The following is a 22,928-nucleotide window of genomic DNA, read 5'->3' on the forward strand; positions in this document are numbered from 1 at the left end:
AAGTAACTTCCTGGAATAACTGGCTGTGTTTTACAAAGAGGGATGAGACAAAGAGATGCAGTTAGCAGAAAATGACCAGGACCAGTAGCATAAGTTTAACTTAAAAGTTCCCAGAGCAACAGGTTCATCTCAATAGATCCAAAAGTGACTGCAAGTGGGTCCCTTTCTTTCTTGGGTCTGCCCAAGAACTGCAGGGACTGCTCAGCACCCCAAACACTACAAGGTAGGATCATTAAGAAGATTCTCAAAAGATACTAGTGGATTATTCCAGGAAGTAAATGCAACAGAGAAACTCATACTTAAAATACCTTGCCATGCGTGGCTGCTGGGTCCACATGTGGGAAACTCCAACGCATTTACTAGTAGCACATAAAGCGAATGCTACATACCTGTAGAAGGTATTCTCCGAGGACAGCAGGCTGATTGTTCTCACTGATGGGTGACGTCCACGGCAGCCCCTCCAATCGGAAACTTCACTAGCAAAGTCCTTTGCTAGCCCTCGCGCGCCCGCGCGCACCGCGCATGCGCGGCCGTCTTCCCGCCCGAAACCGGCTCGAGCCGGCCAGTCCAGTATGTAGCAAGACAATACACTTCAAGGGAAGACACAACTCCAAAGGGGAGGCGGGCGGGTTTGTGAGAACAATCAGCCTGCTGTCCTCGGAGAATACCTTCTACAGGTATGTAGCATTCGCTTTCTCCGAGGACAAGCAGGCTGCTTGTTCTCACTGATGGGGTATCCCTAGCCCCCAGGCTCACTCAAAACAACAACATTGGTCAATTGGGCCTCGCAACGGCGAGGACATAACTGAGATTGACCTAAAAAATTTACCAACTAACTGAGAGTGTAGCCTGGAACAGAACAAACAGGGCCCTCGGGGGGTGGAGTTGGATCCTAAAGCCCAAACAGGTTCTGAAGAACTGACTGCCCGAACCGACTGTCACGTCGGGTATCCTGCTGCAGGCAGTAATGAGATGTGAATGTGTGGACAGATGACCACGTCGCAGCTTTGCAAATTTCCTCCATGGTGGCTGACTTCAAGTGGGCTACCGACGCAGCCATGGCTCTAACATTATGAGCCGTGACATGACCCTCAAGAGCCAGCCCAGCCTGGGCGTAAGTGAAGGAAATGCAATCTGCTAGCCAATTGGATATGGTGCGTTTCCCTACAGCCACTCCCCTCTTGTTGGGATCAAAAGAAACAAACAATTGGGCGGACTGTCTGTGGGGCTGTGTCCGCTCCAGATAGAAGGCCAATGCTCTCTTGCAGTCCAATGTGTGCAGCTGACGTTCAGCAGGGCAGGAATGAGGACGGGGAAAGAATGTTGGCAAGACAATTGACTGGTTTAGATGGAACTCCGACACAACCTTTGGCAGAAACTTAGGGTGAGTGCGGAGGACTACTCTGTTGTGATGAAATTTGGTGTAAGGGGCCTGGGCTACCAGGGCCTGAAGCTCACTGACTCTACGAGCCGAGGTAACTGCCACCAAGAAAATAACCTTCCAGGTCAAATACTTCGGATGGCAGGAATTCAGTGGCTCGAAAGGAGGTTTCATCAGCTGGGTGAGAACGACATTGAGATCCCATGACACTGTAGGAGGCTTGACAGGGGGCTTTGACAAAAGCAAACCTCTCATGAAGCGAACAACTAAAGGCTGTCCTGGCTTACCTTCCACTTGGTAATGGTATGCACTGATTGCACTAAGGTGAACCCTTACGGAGTTGGTCTTCAGACCAGACTCAGACAAGTGGAGAAGGTATTCAAGCAGGGTCTGTGTAGGACAAGAGCGAGGATCTAGGGCCTTGCTGTCACACCAGACGGCAAACCTCCTCCAATGAAAGAAGTAACTTCTCTTAGTGGAGTCTTTCCTGGAAGCAAGCAAGATGCGGGAGACACCCTCTGGCAGACCCAAAGAGGCAAAGTCTACGCCCTCAACATCCAGGCCGTGAGAGCCAGGGACTGGAGGTTGGGATGCAGAAGAGCCCCTTCGTCCTGCGAGATGAGGGTCGGAAAACACTCCAATCTCCACGGTTCTTCGGAGGATAACTCCAGAAGAAGAGGGAACCAGATCTGACGCGGCCAAAAGGGAGCAATCAGAATCATGGTGCCTCGGTCTTGCTTGAGTTTCAACAAAGTCTTCCCCACCAGAGGAATGGGAGGATAAGCATACAGCAGACCTTCCCCCCAATCCAGGAGGAAGGCATCCGACGCCAGTCTGCCGTGGGCCTGAAGCCTGGAACAGAACTGAGGGACCTTGTGGTTCACTTGAGATGCGAAGAGATCCACCAGGGGGGTGCCCCACGCCTGGAAGATCTGTCGCACCACACGGGAATTGAGCGACCACTCGTGAGGTTGCATAATCCTGCTCAACCTGTCGGCCAGACTGTTGTTTACGCCTGCCAGATATGTGGCTTGGAGCACCATGCCTTGACGGCGAGCCCAGAGCCACATGCTGACGGCTTCCTGACACAGGGGGCGAGATCCGGTGCCCCCCTGCTTGTTGACATAGTACATGGCAACCTGATTGTCTGTCTGAATTTGGATAATTTGGTGGGACAGCCGATCTCTGAAAGCCTTCAGAGCGTTCCAGATCGCTCGCAACTCCAGAAGATTGATCTGTAGATCGCTTTCCTTGGAGGGACCACCTTCCTTGGGTGTGAAGCCCATCGACATGAGCTCCCCATCCCAGGAGAGACGCATCCGTGGTCAGCACTTTTTGAGGCTGAGAAATTTGGAAGGGACGTCCCAGAGTCAAATTGGAGCAAATCGTCCACCAATACAGGGATTCGAGAAAACTCGTGGACAGGTGGATCACGTCCTCTAGACCCCCGGCGGCCTGATACCACTGGGAGGCTAGGGTCCATTGAGCAGATCTCATGTGAAGGCGGGCCATGGGAGTCACATGAACTGTGGGGGCCATGTGGCCCAGCAATCTCAACATCTGCCGAGCTGTGATCTGCTGGGACGCTCGCACCCGCGAGACGAGGGACAACAAGTTGTTGGCCCTCGCCTCTGGGAGATAGGCGCGAGCCGTCCGAGAATCCAGCAGGGCTCCGATGAATTCGAGTTTCTGCACTGGGAGAAGATGGGACTTTGGGTAATTTATCACAAACCCCAGTAGCTCCAGGAGGCGAATAGTCATCTGCATGGACTGCAGGGCTCCTGCCTCGGATGTGTTCTTCACCAGCCAATCGTCGAGATATGGGAACACGTGCACCCCCAGCCTGCGAAGCGCCGCTGCTACCACAGCTAGGCACTTTGTGAACACCCTGGGCGCAGAGGCGAGCCCAAAGGGTAGCACACAGTACTGGAAGTGGCGTGCGCCCAGCTGAAATCGCAGATACTGTCTGTGAGCTGGCAGTATCGGGATGTGTGTGTAGGCATCCTTCAAGTCCAGAGAGCATAGCCAATCGTTTTGCTGATCATGGGGAGAAGGGTGCCCAGGGAAAGCATCCTGAACTTTTCTTTTACGAGATATTTGTTCAGGGCCCTTAGGTCTAGGATGGGACGCATCCCCCCTGTTTTCTTTTCCACAAGGAAGTACCTGGAATAGAACCCCAGCCCTTCTTGCCCGGATGGCACGGGCTCGACCGCATTGGCGCTGAGAAGGGCGGAGAGTTCCTCTGCAAGTACCTGCTTGTGCTGGAAGCTGTAGGACTGAGCTCCCGGTGGACAATTTGGAGGTTTTGAAGCCAAATTGAGAGTGTATCCTTGCCGGACTATTTGGAGAACCCACTGATCGGAGGTTATGAGAGGCCACCTTTGGTGAAAAGCTTTCAACCTCCCTCCGACAGGCAGGTCGCCCGGCACTGACACTTGGATGTCGGCTATGCTCTGCTGGAGCCAGTCAAAAGCTCGCCCCTTGCTTTTGCTGGGGAGCCGCGGGGCCTTGCTGAGTCGCACGCTGCTGACGAGAGCGAGCGCGCTGGGGCTTAGCCTGGGCCGCAGGCTGTCGGGAAGGAGGATTGTACCTACGCTTGCCAGAAGTATAGGGAACAGTCTTCCTTCCCCCGAAAAATCGTCTACCTGTAGAGGTAGAAGCTGAAGGCTGCCGGCGGGCGAACTTGTCGAATGCGGTGTCCCGCTGGTGGAGAGACTCTACCACCTGCTCGACTTTTTCGCCAAAAATGTTATCCGCACGGCAAGGCGAGTCCGCAATCCGCTGCTGGATTCTATTCTCCAGGTCGGCGGCACGCAGCCATGAGAGCCTGCGCATCACCACACCTTGAGCAGCGGCCCTGGACGCAACATCGAAAGTGTCATAAACTCCTCTGGCCAGGAATTTTCTGCACGCCTTCAGCTGCCTGACCACCTCCTGAAAAGGCTTGGCTTGCTCAGGGGGAAGAGCATCAACCAAGCCCGCCAACTGCCGCACATTATTCCGCATGTGTATGCTCGTGTAGAGCTGGTAAGACTGGATCTTGGACACGAGCATAGAGGAATGGTAGGCCTTCCTCCCAAAGGAGTCTAAGGTTCTAGCGTCCTTGCCCGGGGGCGCCGAAGCATGTTCCCTAGAACTCTTAGCCTTCTTTAGGGCCAAATCCACAACTCCAGAGTCATGAGGCAACTGAGTGCGCATCAGCTCTGGGTCCCCATGGATCCGGTACTGGGACTCGATCTTCTTGGGAATGTGGGGATTAGTTAATGGCTTGGTCCAGTTCGCAAGCAATGTCTTCTTCAGGACATGGTGCAAGGGAACAGTGGACCCTTCCTTAGGTGGAGAAGGATAGTCCAGGAGCTCAAACATTTCAGCCCTGGGCTCGTCCTCCACAACCACCGGGAAGGGGATGGCCGTAGACATCTCCCGGACAAAGGAGGCAAAAGACAGACTCTCGGGAGGAGAAAGCTGTCTCTCAGGAGAGGGAGTGGGATCAGACGGAAGACCCTCAGACTCCTCGTCAGAGAAATATCTGGGATCTTCCTCTTCCTCCCACGAGGCCTCACCCTCGGTGTCAGACACAAGTTCACGGACCTGTGTCTGCAACCTCGCCCTGCTCGACTCCGTGGAACCCCGTCCACGATGGGGGCGTCGAGAGGTAGACTCCCTCGCCCGCATCGGCGAAGCTCCCTCCGCCGACGTAGTCGGGGAGCCTTCCTGGGAGGTGGCCGCGGTCGGTACCGCACGCGGTACCGACGTCGGGGACCTCAACCTGGGCGATGGGCCAGCCGGCGCCACGCTCGACGGTACCGGTGGCGCAAGCACCGCCGGTACCGGAGGGGTAGGGCGCAACAGCTCTCCCAGAATCTCTGGGAGAACGGCCCGGAGGCTCTCGTTTAGAGCGGCTGCAGAGAAAGGCTGAGAGGTCGATGCAGGCGTCGACGTCAGTACCTGTTCCGGGCGTGGAGGCTGTTCCGGGCTGTCCAGAGCGGAGCGCATCGACACCTCCTGAACAGAGGGTGAGCGGTCCTCTCGGTGCCGATGCCTGCTGGGTGCCGAATCCCTCGGCGACCCAGAGCTCTCGGTGCCGACACGGGGAGGAGACCGGTGTCGATGCTTCTTCGATTTCTTCCGAAGCATGTCACCAGAGCTCCCCGGCACCGACGAGGAGGACGTCGAATCCATCCGTCGCTTCCTCGGGGCCGAGACTGAAGAAGGTCGATCTCGGGGGGGCTGTACCGCAGGAGCCCTCAGGGTAGGAGGAGACCCACCCGAGGGCTCACCGCCACCAGCAGGGGAATGGACAGCCCTCACCTGCACTCCACCCGATGCACCACCGTCCGACGACATCAGCAGACGAGGTCCTGGTACCACCGACGTCGATGCAGCTATCCGATGTCTCGGCGCCGATGCAGAGGCCCGATGCCTCGATGCACTCGATGCAGGGGCGGCCGAGGAAGATGGTCTGGACGCTGACGACGTCGATGCACTCGAAGATCCCGGTGCCGATGCCGACGAAGAGCCCGAGAACAACACGTTCCACTGGGCTAGTCTCGCTACCTGAGTCCGCCTTTGAAGCAGGGAACACAGACTGCAGTTCTGAGGGCGGTGCTCGGCCCCCAGACACTGAAGACACGACGAGTGTCGATCAGTGAGCGAGATAACCCGGGCGCACTGGGTGCACTTCTTGAAGCCGCTGGAAGGCTTCGATGTCATGGGCGGAAAAATCACGCCGGCGAAATCAAAAGCCGAAATGGCGAAATTTGAAGCACCAAATTAGAGGGAGAAAAAATCTCGACCGAGGCCGAAAAGAGGCCTACCCCGACGACGAAAGAAAACTTACCGGGGCAAAAAAGCTGGAAGTACGGGGAGGATTTACACGAAACCCGGCGGGGGGTTTCCGGAGCACTTCCCGACTAGGACAAAGCTTTCCCGAAGGAAAAAAAAAACACGTTCAAAACAAATTGGACGCGCGAGGTCGACTTTCCGGGGCTCGACACGGCGAAAACACGACCGTACCGAGTGCGGACAAAAGAAGACTGGCCGGCTCGAGCCGGTTTCGGGCGGGAAGACGGCCGCGCATGCGCGGTGCGCGCGGGCGCGCGAGGGCTAGCAAAGGACTTTGCTAGTGAAGTTTCCGATTGGAGGGGCTGCCGTGGACGTCACCCATCAGTGAGAACAAGCAGCCTGCTTGTCCTCGGAGAAAATCAGTTTTATTCAAGTATCACTACATGGAGACCACAGATGAAGGATCCAGCAGGGCATTCATTGTACAGGATTCAGTATGTTCCTCACAAATGGTTAGAAAGGATGTAATTAATTTGGTCTTTCCTCGTATAACAATGCTTACCAATAGCCAACCACAGTGAGACAACACTGAGATATGGCTGGTTACCATAGTTGCAAAAGACTGACCATGCTGTGACAATACGATGGTTGATGACAATGATTGACTGTGGTTAATGCCTTGGTTTAAAAGTCAGAGTCTGGGGTTCAAATCTTGGGATCTTCATTTTAAAATAATCTATAACACCAAATCCTGCTGCTTAGGGTCTGCAATCATCTCACATAACCCAAGTTATCCAGGAACAATGAATCACTGGGACCATAGACGCCGCCTCCGTGGGTGCTATGGGTGCTCGAGCACCCCCAATATTTTAACCTGCCGTCAGTTCCGGTTCCAACCCCAGCCAACCCGACCTGCCTGCCCTCTTCTCCATCAACAGTCCTCTGTCCACGTCTTCCTGCCGCCCAGGATTTAAAACTCATCTTACATCGGGTCCCGGCAGCAGTGAAAGGTGAGCAGGTTCGTCTTCAGCCTTCCCTCTCAGCTCTGGTCCCGCCCTCATTTCCTGTTTCCGCGAGGGCGGGACCAGATCTGAGCGAGAAGGGAAGGCTGAAGCCCAGCCTGCTCGCCTTTCACTGCTGCCGGGACCCGAGGTAAGATAAGTTTTAAATCCTGGGCGGAAGGCGAGGACGGAGGACTGTTGTGGGAGAAGAGGTCGGGCTGGGATTGGGCCTGGAACTCGGAGGAGAGGAGAGGAGAGGAGAGGGGGGGCTGAAAAGGGGCAGGCAGTGTTTGGGGCGAGTTACTGGACATGGAAGGGAGAGGAGGGAGGAGAAATCGCTGGACATGGAGGGGAGGGGAGACAGGAGAAATCGCTGGACATGGAAGAGAGGGCAGGGGAGAGATGAGACTTGTTGGACATGGATGGAGGGAGGGGAGGGAGGAGAATTCGCTGGACATGGATGAGAGGGGAGGATAGGGAAAAGAGGAGAATTGCTGGATATGAATGGAGGAGAGAGGGAAAGGGAAATGGGAAATGATATACCACCTTTCTGAGGTTTTTGCAACTACATTCAAAGCGGTTTACATATATTCAGGTACTTATTTTGTACCAGGGGCAATGGAGGGTTAAGTGACTTGCCCAGAGTCACAAGGAGCTGCAGTGGGAATCGAACTCAGTTCCCTCCTCCACTGGATATGAATGGAGGGGGGAGAGGAGGGGGAGGGGGGAATGCACCACCTGTAAAAAAATATATATATTTTCTGCACCCCCAATCATTTTGAAAAGTTGGCTCCTATGACTGGGACCATGTTGGCACATTCCCACAATGTAGTGAAGCAGTAATATGTACTTCACTGCAGTAGCATAGCCAAACCTACAGTTTTGGGTGGGCCCTTCCAAACCCCCCTTAACTCAGCATTTCCTCTGTCCTTTCTAAACCCCCGCTTCCAAAGATAGGCTCTGCCCCCTCTCTGAATCTCCCCATCATAAGAACATAAGAATATTCATACTGGGTCAGACCAATGATCCATCTACCCCAGTATCCTGCTTCCAGAAGTGGCTAATTCAGGTCACAAGTACCTGACAGAATCACAAATAGAAGCAAGATGATCCCAAGGACAAGTAGTGGCTTTCCCCATGTCTATCTCAGAGGTGTCCTGGCGGTTGCAGTAATTCATCTTTGCTGCCTGCGCTGGCCCCCGCAGGCTTCCCTTTGCACATTCCACCAGTGAGAAACAAGAAGTGATGTCAGCGAGGGCAGGACATGGCAGAAGGAAGCTTGCAGGGGTTGGAGCAGGCTGTGAAGATGAATCTCTATGACCACCAGGACGTCTGTAAGGTACACCGTGGAGGGACGGCTGGAATCAGAGATGGGGCAGATGTCAGGCTGTCAGAGTAGGAAAGTAAGAGAGGGGACTGAGGCGCTGCTGCTGGGTGGGCCTGAGCCAAAATGGGTGGGCCTCTGCCCACCCAGGCCTACCCATAGTTGAGCATGGAAGTATTATGTGTCGCTTTAAAACTCAGCCACTTCCACCCTGATGCCGCGATAAGCGAAACGCTGGCCACCGCTGGTGGGACCTTGTTGATTTTTAGCCTTCTTACACAGATAAGTCCTGGTTTTTTGTATATTGTTTGCTGAGGAGTAAGAGTGTCTTAAATATGATACTGCGTGGTGCTAACCAGGCAGTAATTGGCAGTGTAAGAGTGCTCACGATTACCGCCCGGTTAACACATGAGGCTTTACCACTAAGTCAATGAGTGGCAGTAAGGTTTTGGGCCAAAAATGGACGTGCGCTGGTTTTAATTTTGCCGTACGTCCATTTTTGGCCCAAAAAAAGGTCTTTTTTGCTGGCACGCTGAAAAATGGACCTGCGCCTGTCCAAAACAACACGCAGGTCCATTTTTCAGCACCTTACACCAACGCAGGCCATTTTTTTGGCGTGCCTTAGTAAAAGGGCCCCTAGCCGGTTAAGTTAAAGCTGGTCAAAAAACCCCTGGATATTCAATACTGCTCACCGGAAACAGCCCAGCATCGACTATCCAAAGTCAGCGCCAGTGGAAGTAGCAAATAGCGCTGCCTGCCACCAGCTGAATATTGGTGGGAGGAGGTGTCTTTCCTTCAGCTCTGCATTTGAAGGGACACACGTGGTCTCCAAATTGTCATGTACAACACTAGCACTGCAAAATTTCTATGCTGCCATGATAAAATTGAATCATAATTTAACTGCAGTGAGATCTGATTGGACCTCCCTTGACATGAACCAAGCATTGGGCTGGGTCATATTACTGATATTCAGTGTGCTTTTTCTAGCAAAATAAGTGCCGGTACTCAAATGCTAGGCCACCCTTCAGGAATGGGGTGATCACTGAGGGACCTACTCCATAATAGCCAGGCCCCCTACAACCAGTTACAGAATCTATGACAAGACAGAATTGGTGTTTACAGCCTGACCTCTATTATTAAAACTTGGGGATCATGGGTCAATTTTAGCAGACAATGGAAAATGTACCGGTACTCAGTACCCCCTCAAAAAAGCCCTGCTGATATTTCTTACGTTGTATGTGTGTGTGTTTGTGTGTGTGTGTGTGTGTCTACAGTGGTTAGGATTACCATATGTCCGGATTTACCGGACATGTCCTCTTTTGAGGACATGTCCGGGTAACCGGGCGGGTTTTGCCAATCTGCCCGTTTGTCCGGATTTCTGGACAAACGGGCAGGCTGGTGGGCGGGCCGTCCTAGGATGGCCCGCCCACCACCCTGCCCGTTTGTCCAGAAATCCGGACAAATGGGCAGATTGCTAGCCTCCCCTCCCCTTACTTACTACTGCCTGGTGGTCTAGTGACCTCTTCCGCCTTCGGGGCAGGAAAGAGCCCCCTCTTTCCTGCCCGGAGCGCTGCCCTGCATGCATCCTTCCTGTTGCTGATCTCGGCGCCGATTCAAAATGGCTGCCGAGAGTTGAAGTGACCTCGCGAGACTTCAACTCTTGGCAGCCATTTTGAATCGGCGTCGAGATCAGCAACAGGAAGGATGCATGCAGGGCAGTGCTCCAAGCACCGAAGAGATCACTAGACCAGCAGGGCAGTAGTAAGGTAAGGGGAGGGGGGGTGATGGGGTGTGTGAGAGGGGGGAGGGGAAAATGTGACAGGGGTCGGAGCGAGGGAGTGAAAGGGGGTGGGGTGGGGTTTGAAAGGGGCAGGGCAGGGTGTGTGGTGGGGCGGGGCATGTGTCCTCCTTTTTGGGGGACAAAATATGGTAACCCTAACAGTGGTCAGTAAAAATGCCCTTTAACCAGAACTGTGACAGGTGCTCCAACTCTAAGTGAGAGGCTCAGCTTGTCCTCAGTGGGAAGCTTGGGATCATACAAAAACACAGCTCATTCTCAGCAAGGGACTACTGCTGCTTGCTTCGCTTACCTGTACAGGTCCGTTTATCCGGCATCAGTGCGTATCCCTCGCTGCAGCTGCACTCATAGCTTCCCTCTGAGTTGGTACAGTGGGTATCACAGCCCCCATTTGAGACAGTGCACTCATCGATATCTGCAAGGGAAGAGATCTTCTGTCATGCACTCTCCCGTCAACGTACTATAAGCAAAGCACTTACCGCCGCCAGCACATACACAGAAGATAAACCAGTGTACAACAAAGGAGCCTGGAAGTTTATAATATCTGGTTAAGCCCTGAGACAGTAGCCATCCTCAGCCAGGAGGGGTTTTTGTTTTTTTAACTTCTAAAATAATGCCTCAAATATGGCAGAATGGCAGCTACAAAAACTTTTTTTTACTTTGTTTTGTTATTTAAATATTTTTACTGCTGCAATTGTCTATTGCTTATGTTTCATTTATTCTTACTGTACACCACCTTGAGTGAATTCTTTCAAAAAGGAAGTAAATAAAGCCTAATAAATACATAAAAAAATACATTTTTACTTTTAAACTGGAGTGTTCTTGTTAGTTTTAATTTCAAGGTCAACCACTAGAGGGCTCATTACCACACTTTCAGACTGACCAACAACTCAGCTGTAGGACTAACAGGAGAAAGCCAGAAAACTATAGGGTGCATTAAGCTGACGAGAGCTTTGCCTGGATATAATTTGGCTGAGGAGAAGTGTGGCTTAATATTTAAATAAATCTAAGCACATATAGGACTCTCAGCCTTGGCCAAAAATAACCAGCTAACACTGATATTCTGCGCAGATTGTCCAAACATGTCCAGGTAACTGAGGTTGCCCAAACAGCAGGCCACCAATGAATGCAAAAGACTATGATATTCAGCATGGGTAGATTTGAGTTGAATATCTGCATAAAGTAAATCCAGTCAATAGACTGCAGAGGTTAGAGTGGGGCTTCTGTGATGCTTTCTGGTTTCAAGTTTAGGATCATGAACTAAACTAACAGCTTTGAAATCCCAACCAATTTAAGAGTGACACTTGAGGCACAAAGATAAGCAGCAGCATGAGGGATGTAAGCCATGTTTTATGTGACCCTTTCTCCCCTGTTTGCATCCCTTCTTCGCTCCAAGAGTGCTTTCATCTTTGTCCGTCATCTCCTCTTTGCCTCCTCAGTCTCTTTCAGCCCTGGACCCTGAAGAGTCACTCATTACTTTTGATCCTCAGGGAGCAGCTCTTAAAAGTCACTGAATATTCAACTTCATCTTATTATTTGTCATGTTTGAACTCTCACCTTTTCGTTGAGAGACCCTGTGCAACAAATAATAAAGCAACATGACCTGGTGTGTCCTTGAGGAGGAGGAAGGGTGGGTTGCTATTTGTATAAAACTGTTCCCCCTTTTTTCTCAAAAACTGAAGGTACTTAATATTATAGTGAGTTTGTTCTCTTTTCCTTTTCTGGATGTATCCCATTCTTTCAATGCAGTTATCCCATTCTTTCAATAGAACACAGCATAATAACAAAAAATAAAGATATGAAATTATTATAACCAAACGAATCATCTACTCCCACACTCCTGACTCCAATCTCTAGATACAACATACCATATTCTCAAAATGAAGTTCACTGAATTCATATAAAAAGCCTGGGCAACACACTACCTCCATCCCCAAATATTTAAATGCCACTGACTGTGTCATTTAAGTTGATATCCAGATATTCAGCACCGGGCTGTACCCAGCTACCAGAACTGAATATATATCTTCTGTGACGTCTCCAGGTCTTTCAAAATGTAGCAGTTAAATTGACTACAGGTAAGCATAAATATGACCATGTCACCCTTTTGCTTTACCAATAACATTGGTTGCCTATAGATACTTGTGTACAATTTAAGATACTGACTTTGATTCATAAATCCTTACAAACCAGTCAACCTTCTATCCTAGTTCAATACTTGTCACCTTATTCTCCTGCTTGGACTCTCCGTTCTGTAGATCAATCTCTTTTAGTGGTGCCATTGCTTTCGGAACACAATGGGGCTGATATTCAGCCGCGGGAAGGAGCCTGGCTAAGGAGTCTGGCTAACTCCCGCAGTTGGAGGTCAGTCTGGATATTCAATGTCGTGACATTTCCGGTGACAGACATTGAACATCTGGCTTATTTTTAACCGGTTTAAAGTTAACCGGCTAAGTCAATATTCAAAGATAGCTGGTTAACTTTAAACCAGCTAAAGATATGCCAGCTATTATAAGTGGCCTGATGTGGTCGCTTACAATAGTTGGATATGATATATATATATATATATATATATATATATATATATATATATATATATATATATATATATATTCGGGGATAGCCAGCTATATCACATGATATAGCCAGGTGTCTCCTAGGCGCTAACTGGGAATATTCAGCAGGGATAACCGGCTATACCCTGTTGAATAGTGGCGGATAGCTGGTTAAGTGCCATTTAGCTGGCCAGGTGCCATTCCTGACCAGTTAAATGGTTTTGAATATCAGGGGGAATGTTTTCAGCTGCTGGCCCTTTACTCTGGAATGCACTTCCGCTTAATTTGCATAAACTACATTCTCATATGGAGTTTAAGGAGGCTTTTAAAACTTTCCTTTATCAGCAAATATATGCATGTATGGTTTGATTTTTAGGACCCAGTGAGACTCTCTTGCTGTTATTTATATTGTACACTGCTATAATGATACTCTCCTTAGCGGTATATCAAATAAAGGTAACCTGAACCGCTTTGCTATTGATTTGATGAAAGACTGTATGGCAAAATTCTAATACTATAAGCTAAACTACTTCTGATATGCAGCAATGGTACCTGGATAACTACCTGTTAAAGGGCCCTTTTACAAAGGCACGGCAATCCTATCACGGGCCAATTCGGCACTACTGCTGGGCTACCGCACGAGCCCGGAGGTAGTGCCTGCCCCCAGCGTGCTCCGTTACTAGTGCTCAAAAACTACTTTTATTTTTTTACCACCGGGTTAGCACAGGAGCCCTTACTGCCTCCTAAATAGGTAAGGGCACCCCCAGGAAACGGCTGTGTGGCAAGTGGTTAACTTACTGCATGAGCATGTGAACTACTAACTAAAGTGAATTCAGTGAATTCAGAAGCATTTTAGTCCTATGCTACTTTCAATATCTTATGATTGATAATAACAATTTTCAATCTTTGAAATTTTTTTAAACAAATTATTGCTTCTTTAAGTATTTAGATTGGATATATTCATTTTGACCCTGCCTTCCATTTTTTTTCCACCACAGACTTTTTCTTCTGTGATTAAAAAGGTTTTTTGGAAGTTTTTTATTCTGTGGTAGTTTTTGCGATTGGAGGAGGAGCCAATGATGTTAGCCATTACAGAGGTGTCCTATTCTAAAGATACCCTGGGCTTTTGAGGCGACTTTTTAATATATATTAAAATCTAAACTGAATGCTTAAATTGCAATTTATCATCAGAGTATTGCTAAGCAATTTGATAGTTTCTGATTTCTTATACTCTGTACAGTTTTGTGAATTTTTGATAACTTACTGCATGGCCATTTCCTTTAAAAAAAAAAGCCTGTTACTCGCTGCGGTAAAAGGGGGCCTCGATGAATGGCAAATCCGCATGTCATTGTCTCCACAGGGGTCCTTTTCCCGCAGCTTGGTAAAAGGACCCCAAAGTCGGGACAGCTATTTTGCTTTGATAACTTATCTATATAGTTATCCAGGTAGTAGTGCTGAATATGGCAATACCCAGATTGGCTCCGTCCCAACACTATCTGGATAATGCTGGGTTGGTTAGTAAAGACTTTCAGTGACATTATCCAGATAATGCATCTGAAAATCAGTGGCTGGCCCCAGTGAGTAGCACTTATTAGGGCAGGAGCCATGAAATATCGACCCCCCCCCCCCCCCCCCCCACACGCTTTTAGATATTTTATAAAAGAGAACTAGCTAGTTTTAGCATGAATACTTCCTGACACCATGCAGATCTGTAAGTGAGAACAAGCTTGGCCAGAGAAAGAGATGGCACAGACAAGAAAGCCTGTTGTGAGGAACTTAGGGGCCGATATTCAGACCGCTGGAGGGAGCCCGAACTCCTGTGGCCGGCGGTCAGTCTGGATATTCAATGCCGGGTCATTTCCGGTGACCAGTACTGAATATTCGGTTTATTTTTAGGCGGTTTAAAATTTACCGGCTAAGTTGAAATGTAAAGATAACTGGTTAACTTTAAACTGGCTATAGATATACCAGCTAATAATAGCCAGATATGGATTAAATATTCAGAGATAGATGGCTATATCACACAATATAGCTGGTTATCTCCTAGGTGTTAACTGGGGATATTCTGTAATGGATAACCAGCTATCCCCCGCTGAATATCGCCGGATAGCTGGTTATGTCCCATTTAACTGGCAAGTTCCATTTCTGGCCGGTTAAATGGTTTTGAATATTGAGGGGTTAGTGTCAAACTCTCAGTTAAATAGGCTGAGCCCATCTAGTCAAGATATGTTAATATCACGCAGCACTGCATTGGTAAGCAATGCAGTTCCTCCAGACCTGGCATCTGCTTAGATCTCTACTGCCCTTTTTCATTTAGTGACATACACTGTGGGGCCCTCGAGATTCACACGTCACCTTCAGTCATCATTAGGATGCATCTGAGGGCCCTCAAGATTCATGACTGGCTCCAGAGGCCATGGAGATTGATGAGAAGTCCTCAGTGGGAAGTCTCAAGGCACGGATATAGGCCCAGAAGCTCAGGTGAGTTACAATGAGAGTCCCCAAAGCCCCTCTCATGTGGTTCAAATCATCAAATCACTTACCAACACATCCAAGCTTGTTCGGAGTAGACTGGAATCCAGAATCACAAGTGCACTGATAGGTCCCGATTACATTCACACACCTGCCATTTCTGCATAAGTTAGCACTGAGGGAACACTCGTTGATGTCTGGAGAAAGCAGATGAAAACACTGTCAGAAAAATGTTACGCTGTAATATTGCAGTATTCTATCTAGGGGAGTCTATCATTCCTTCATAGTACACTATCTGTTGTCAAGGCTCTGCAGGGCCGCTAAGAGTGGGGTGGTGTGGGGCAAGATTCCCTGGGCCCGGCCACCAAGGAGGGCCCAATGCCAGCAATCAAAAGAGACTGTTCTGCCGGCCACAGGTCCTTCTTCCTGACGCGTGCTGTCTACATGGAAACAGGACGCGGCAGGAAGAAGGACCTGTAGCTGGCAGAGCACTCTTTCGTTTGCTGCTGTGGGAGGGGGCGACAGTGGGGAGCAGCAGGGGGGAGAAGCGGCAGTGGGGAGCAGTGGCGGCGGTGACAGGGGGAGTGGGGCGACAGCAGCGGCACTCTGAAGGTTGTTTGCCTTGGGCCTAGCTTTGTCTCTCGGCAGCTCCAAGGCTCTGTCATTTCTGAGGCACACAGGACTTCTTCACTCCTTTGGAATATTATATAGTGTGTATCAGCAGGACTCTGTCATTCTCCTGTGATATTACGTTACAGAAGAATGATGGTGCCTTAGTGATAGTACCATACACTTGAACTCTGAATCTAGTCCTCTTGCTCCTCAGAACTGCACAGCTGGGCTTTGGGCCCAACCCTTCTGCTTCTCATCCCAGTGTTATTTAGTTGAGCTTCAAGCCCATCCCTCCCATTCCTCAGGGCTATGTAGCAAGGCTTGGAATCTATTCACCTTGCTCCTCAATGTTTTGTACATAGGTTTGGAACCCATACTTCTTGCTCCTTATTGCCGTATAGCAGGCTTGTTTTCCATTCAACTTGCTTCCCAACACTCTGAAGTAGGGATTGGAGCTTCTACCCAGGACTATATAGAGGGGTTTGGGAGTGTAGTGCTGTATAGTGGAGAACAATTGGGTCTGTGGGAGTACTGTAGCCCTATTTAAGACTGTACACAATAATGGCACTTTTACTGACATGTTTTATAATTTCACATGATGGTAAGGAACAATTTCTGTCCTGAGGCCAAAACTGCCAATATGTTATCCCTCCTCTCAGTACCCTTCTCCACCACCGCCAACTCCAGGCTCCGCTCATTCTGCCTCGCCTCACCCTATGCTTGGAATAAACTTCCTGAGCCCTTACACCAAGCCCCATCCCTACCCATCTTCAAATCTTTGCTCAAAGCCCACCTCTTCAATGTTGCCCTACATTGAGCTAAGTGTATGAAAGATATGCCAGGGCTGTACAGAATAGGGACCTGAGATAGTTACAGAGAGGCACAGTGTTTTTTCTCCTTACCCACACAGGCGTTCCCCTCGGGCGTTAGCTCATGCCCAGGTGGGCACATACACTCAAAGCTGCCATCTGTGTTGAAGCAGGTTCCACCGCGGCACAGCAAGGGATCTCGTTCACACTCATCAATGTCTGCAGACCAGGAAGCAAGGCAACTTCATTAGGAAGCAGTGATAACACTGGGACAACCCAACTGCTACAGTACAAGTTTCTTAGTATAGATGTGCAGGGGCTCCAATCTCTGTTAGGAGCCAGGTCTAGGAGTCTCTCACTCTCTCTCTCTCTGCCATGAACTAGGCCTAGTGATCTCTCTCTACATGACAGAGACCAGATCTGGAGGGTCCCTCAGTTTCTCTCTTTTTCTCTCTCTGTGCCAAGAAACCAAGCTTTGAGGTGGGGGGGGGGGGGGGGGGGGGGAGAAGAACGGAGGAGACGTATCCTTGGGGGGGAGGGGTGATATTTAAGCTTAGGGCTCTCTCTGTCTTTGATGGAAACCAATCATGATGTTTTTCTATCTCTGTCTCTGTGAGAAGACATACCTTCCTGTTTTTCAGACAAAAGACCACACTTTGGCCTTGGGATAGGTAAGCAGTGTTGCCCATATCTCAGGTGTAATGAGAGGGGGGAGGGGTTATTCTCTTGAACCTTCAGAAGTCCCCATTTACAAAGGCCATTTTTTTTAGTGTGTGTGATCCATGTGGTCACAAAGGACCTCAGGCACCAGGGGGAACCACCACACTGATACCTCCTTCCTCTGGTACCATCCTACATCAAAGAGTAATTTTATAATGGTACATGCATGTAAAAACTACGTGCCCTCCCTCTCAGAATACTGTGCAAATTCATTTTGCCCTCTTCAGTTACTGGAGCTGTACCCAGAGCTGTTCGGATAACATGTAACCATCTTGCAACACTCTTCTACAAGTAGTGTTGTGCCTGCAATACTTATAAAGGGAAGGAGAGAGGAAGTGGGCAGATGCTGTTATAGACAAAAATACAAAAATGAGAAGAAAGGCCAACTCTCCAAGTTCTTTCACCTGCGTAACCTGTAGTCTTACTTTTGGATCAAGATTTGGTCTTATATCATATCATATTCTTAATAAGGGGACACTTATTCTTAACACCAGAGATTATTCTATTAGACTGTATTAATCACTCTCTAGAGTTTCAATTATAATTGTATCAAATGTCCAACTTTATTATACATTACTTAGAATACAATGCATACCTCAACCCCATTCATTCATACTTCATACTAAATCATATGACATATCACTATATTTACAAAACAAACAGAGAGGGTATACAGCATACATAGAAAGTATACAAACAAAAAAATCAACACTGGGCCTTCAAGACTGAGACAACAGGAGTATTTTATTAACAGATGACCCGACGCGGGCCGTGTTTCGGCGTTAGACAACGTCTGCCTCAGGGGTCAGGGTTTGATTGTAAAGTGTGCAAGATGTATAAATGTCCAATGCCTCTGAAAATGAATGGAGAAAACCTTTTAAGTCAAGCATTCCTATCGAAAAAGACAGCCGCAAAATAGGAAATAAACTCCTGCGTTAGCCATTCCTTTTGTGAAAACAACTTGTTCTGATAGAACGCCTGAGGCAGGCATTGTATAACGCCGAAAGACGGCCCGTGTCGGGTCATCTGTTAATAAAATACTCCTGTTGTCTCAGTCTTGAAGGCCTACTGTTGCTTTTTTTGTTTATATCACTATATTTACATATCACTACTTGCGTTTCTTGGGACCATCATTGCAACATTTCAGTAATGTCAGTTTTCATTCAAATGGTCAACATATAGCAATTGCACCCATTGGTGTCTTAGTCACAGTGCTGCAGCGCTCCACCTGCACATCAGCTCTTCAAGCCACTATGAATCTCTGGAAGTCTTACAAAACAGCACACAAGTATACTGTCCTTGTGTGTGCTGTTCAAACACAGCAGTTGTCTCTTGCTGGCATATATCCTTATCACCGATGACCATACATCTCTGTGAGAACTGCGATGAAAACACTCCACTTTCAGCTGATAATTGCGCTGTTCCCGTCCTCACAGAAAACGCAAGAATGTGTTTCCACAACCAAAGAAAGTGATATCATAACATCATCTCAACAATCTTCTTCAATCCTCTTGCCACATATTGTTTCAAAAAGTCATTTGATACAATTATAATTGAAACTCTAGAGAGTGATTAATACAGTCTTATATCATATCAACAGACATAAACAGACTTGGTTGAGAGGAGCTGCTGAAACTCCATCATGGTGTATTTTATGATGCTATATTTTGTTATTTTTATTCCAGTCAATATTCAATGCTATCTAAGTGGCCAGGAGCCACTAAATATCTCTGCTGAATATTAGCGCTTAGCGGCTAACCGGCTATATCACATGACATAATCTGCTAGCCGTGAATATTCAGCCCTTCGACGGCTAAGTTTCATGGCCAAAGCGGGCCGCCTAAATAGCAGTCCTATCTTTGGCCAATATAAACTTAACTGGCAAGCTCTGAATATTGACTTGGCCAGTTAAGTTTAAGACGGCCAAAGAATCCCAGATATCCAACGCCACTCACTGGAAACAGGCCGGTGTTGATTATCCGGGCTCAGTGCCGATCACGGCACTTAGCCAACCTGCTTCCCGTGGGCTGAATATTGGCTGGATTATTAATATGGGGCAAATAGAGCCTATTTTATGCTCATTAGGTAAAGGTCACATGGGCAACTATTTATTTTTATTAAAACAGACTCTTTTAATGACCCCAGTACTGCGTAAATTTACACCTAATCTGAAGAAGGTGTGAATGTGTGCATGTATTTGCTTATTTGGGGTGCAAAATAAGGATGTCTCTTCTGGAGAACCTTTATTCTGTACTGTTTCATTTTGTAAACCACTTTCAGTCAGGATAAAATGTAGGTATAAATTAGAAAAGAACTGAACCGATCAGCCCTACCAGTAAACCTCTCCCTTGCCAGCTTTCAGATTCTGGCTGCAGAAGCCAGCGAGTGCTCACCCATACAATTCTTCATCATCATAAAGCCGCTCTCGTAGCCATCGAAGCACTGACAATCAAAGCTGCCTGGAGTGTTCACACATGTGCCATGTCCGCAGAGATCCGGGGAGATGTGACATTCATTAATATCTGAGGAGGGACAGAAAGGCAGCATGAGTCACTGGTGTGCATGAGTACGACCAAGTGTAGGCAAGGGGCATGCATCAATGTGAATGTTTTTACTTAATGATAGGAGGAATCCATTGGAGTGAAGGAGCATAACACCAACCAAAAAGGAGTAGTGTAGTCAAACACTCACTTTCAAAGAAAACAGAAGAACAATGTAGATGCGATAAAGGACTTCATTCTATAAAAGACCCGACACAGCACTGTGTTTCGGCTACAGTGCCTGCCTCAGGAGTCTTCTTGAATAAATGCAACGTAAACGTACAAGAATATTGTCCAAATATAGCAATCACAATCTTTAAAAAGTCGCAATTGCCAGAAAAATAAACAATTCTCTGAACAGCGGATGAAATATGAAGCAGGATTGCTGCTTCATTTTTCAACCCCTGTTCAGAGGATTGTTTACTTTTTTGGCAATCAGGTCTTTTTAAAGATTGTGATTGTTATATTTGGACAATATTCTTGTTTATGTTGCATGTATCCAAAAAGACTCCTGAGGCAGGCACTGTAGCCGAAACACAGTGCTGTGTCGGGTCTTTTACATAATGATACACAGGATACTGCCGGAAGATAGTCCATTTCATTGTTTTTCATTGCAAGGCCTGGGGGTCAGTGACGGCCCAATCAGACTCTTTCCCCAGTTCACAATCTCACGTCACCTTTTCCTCAGACTTGCTGCTAGCATATCTCCATAACATTCATTCTGTTTAATACCTTTACAATGCTGCTTTCAGAAAATTTGAATTATGTGCTGCCCAAAAATCCCACTCTATTCTCACAGAGCTGAGATAGCACCATGCAATTGAAACTCACTGCAAGCTATGTGGTGTTGGAAGAAAAGGTGGCATGACAAACAAGGCTCCAGAGAAAGAATGGGAGGAAATTAAAAGCTGGAGACAAGGTAGATCCAGCTTCAACAACATAGGGGTGGAGAGAGAATGATAGAGATTGATATGGTCTCAGCTGCTTTGTCTTGGTTCTCACATTAAAGTTTTTTGACAAACTGGTCCCCACTTGAAAATAGTAAAGATCTCTGGTTTATTTGCATCTGTGCTTGCAATTTGAATAAAGCATTAGTTAGCTAAAAATAATCAGTGAATTAAAAAATGTGTGGGACAGACATAGGGGATGCCTAAATAGAAAGACTATGAAAATGCAACATGGCTGTTGAGGGGTTAATTTGGGTAATAGTACTGGGAATTAAGGCCAATGCCAGACAGACTTCTATGGTCTGTGTCCCGCAATGGCAAAAAACTGAAAAAACATTTGCCAAATCTAGCAAGGGAGAACTAAGGCCGATGCCAGACAGATTTCTATGCTCTGTATCTCGCAAATGGCAAAAGACTGAAGAAGATTTGGCAACTCTAGCTTTGGGGGAACCGAGGCCGTTGCTAGACAGACTTCTATGGTCTGTGTCCCGTAAATGACAAAAAAACAAGTGAAGCTTCAGCAGCTCAGTGTTGTAGATCACTTTATTGTCACATGCTGCGAGTGAGGGTGCTGCACAAATCATGGGGAGGAGAAGACATCTTGACTGGTAAGTTGAATACTGTCAGCAATATTTGGGGATGATATATGGTTATAACCAAGACACCATCATGTCTGGCTGGCTTTACGGTTGGCATGATAGAGACTTGACAGCCAGAGTTCACGCATGAGTGACTGGGGTGCAGAGAATGGTTGGCACGCTCTGGCGACCTTGTTAGGCAGACTGGATAGACTGTGTGGGTCTTTATCTGCCATCATTTACTGTGTTGCCATGTTACTGTGTTACAAAGAGATTAAAAATAGAAAATGTGCAACAGTGTAGTTCGAAAAGGTGTAGGAGAGCAGGTGCTGACAGCAGTCATAATTCCCTCAAGTTAAACATAAAATCGCACTTCCAAAATGTCAGGCTTACCTGTGCAATTTCTCTCTTCTGCATCGAGAGCAAAGCCACTGTCACAGTTGCATCGAAAGCTGCCGATGGTGTTTCTACACGTGCCGTGAGAGCAGAGACCAGAGAATACTTTACACTCATTCACATCTGTAAGACAGAGAACTCTGTTATCCATGAAACGCAGTCTCATCTATAAATCTGGAGGTTAATGTTCAGTGGGGCAGCCACCAGATAAAGATAAACAAATGATTTAGAGGAAGTGGGCTATTATTAATTAGTTTATTTTACCACAAGTCAGGTTATTGTAGCATAGAGTCCTGTTTTATTTCTACTACAATAAACCAACTCAGCGCTAGCAGCATACCTATCTTAAATGTCACCTGGGGTGGAGCACATCCCCCCCCCCTCCCACACACACACCCCTCCTCCAAGCAAAGGTGTGCGCGAAGCAGGTGTGTGCTGTCAGCTCTGCTGGTCCCCTGCCCCCTCAGATGTCACTTTCTGTTTCGGGGCAGGGGGCCGGCTGAGCCGACAGAGCGCGCCAGTTCCATGCACACCTTCGTTGCCGGCACCAGGGGCGGACCGCCCTCACCGCCCTAGGTATGGTAGAGCTCAGCGACAACTGTGGGAGGCAGCACGGCTACCTTTCATGGTCTGAACATCAGGCCCACGCTGACCAGAGTTCACAACTTTCCCAGTTTATTTTATCTACATATTTTATAAGAGTATGCACTGTAAACGCTAACCCCCAACCTAACCCCATCCCCGAAAGTGCTTTCATTCAGGTAGGCCAAACTTATGTGCAGACAGGTGGTATCTGCACATGTTTACAGGCATCTAGTCTCTCCAATTTCATATAAAGTTATTCCTACATGGAAAGATATTTTAATATTATTTCTTATACGGGCAAAGTCCTAAATATTGGCATGTGACACATAACTTTTGGTCCCACCCTTTCCCCCTCACCAAATGCCTTCTGGCCTTCCTGCTCCTAAAGATATAATGAGTTGCCCAGCAAAACGTTAAGCATTGGC

The 22,928-nt window shown here is 48.0% G+C and overlaps 1 protein-coding gene across 1 annotated transcript in view; it reads right to left on the reverse strand.

The window, feature by feature from the left end:
- Positions 1-22,928, reverse strand: part of LOC115480232 (fibrillin-2-like) — a 296,051-nt gene that overhangs the window by 101,568 nt on the left and 171,555 nt on the right. Inside the window, exons 24-28 of the mRNA XM_030218752.1 lie at positions 21,916-22,041; positions 19,851-19,979; positions 16,831-16,956; positions 15,388-15,513; positions 10,582-10,704 (exon numbers count right to left, since the gene is read on the reverse strand). Coding sequence (XP_030074612.1) covers positions 10,582-10,704; positions 15,388-15,513; positions 16,831-16,956; positions 19,851-19,979; positions 21,916-22,041 — 630 coding nt within the window. The remainder of the gene's footprint in view (positions 1-10,581; positions 10,705-15,387; positions 15,514-16,830; positions 16,957-19,850; positions 19,980-21,915; positions 22,042-22,928) is intronic.

This window comes from Microcaecilia unicolor, chromosome 11, assembly GCF_901765095.1.
Source record: "Microcaecilia unicolor chromosome 11, aMicUni1.1, whole genome shotgun sequence".
In the NCBI taxonomy this organism is placed as follows: Eukaryota; Metazoa; Chordata; class Amphibia; order Gymnophiona; family Siphonopidae; genus Microcaecilia; species Microcaecilia unicolor.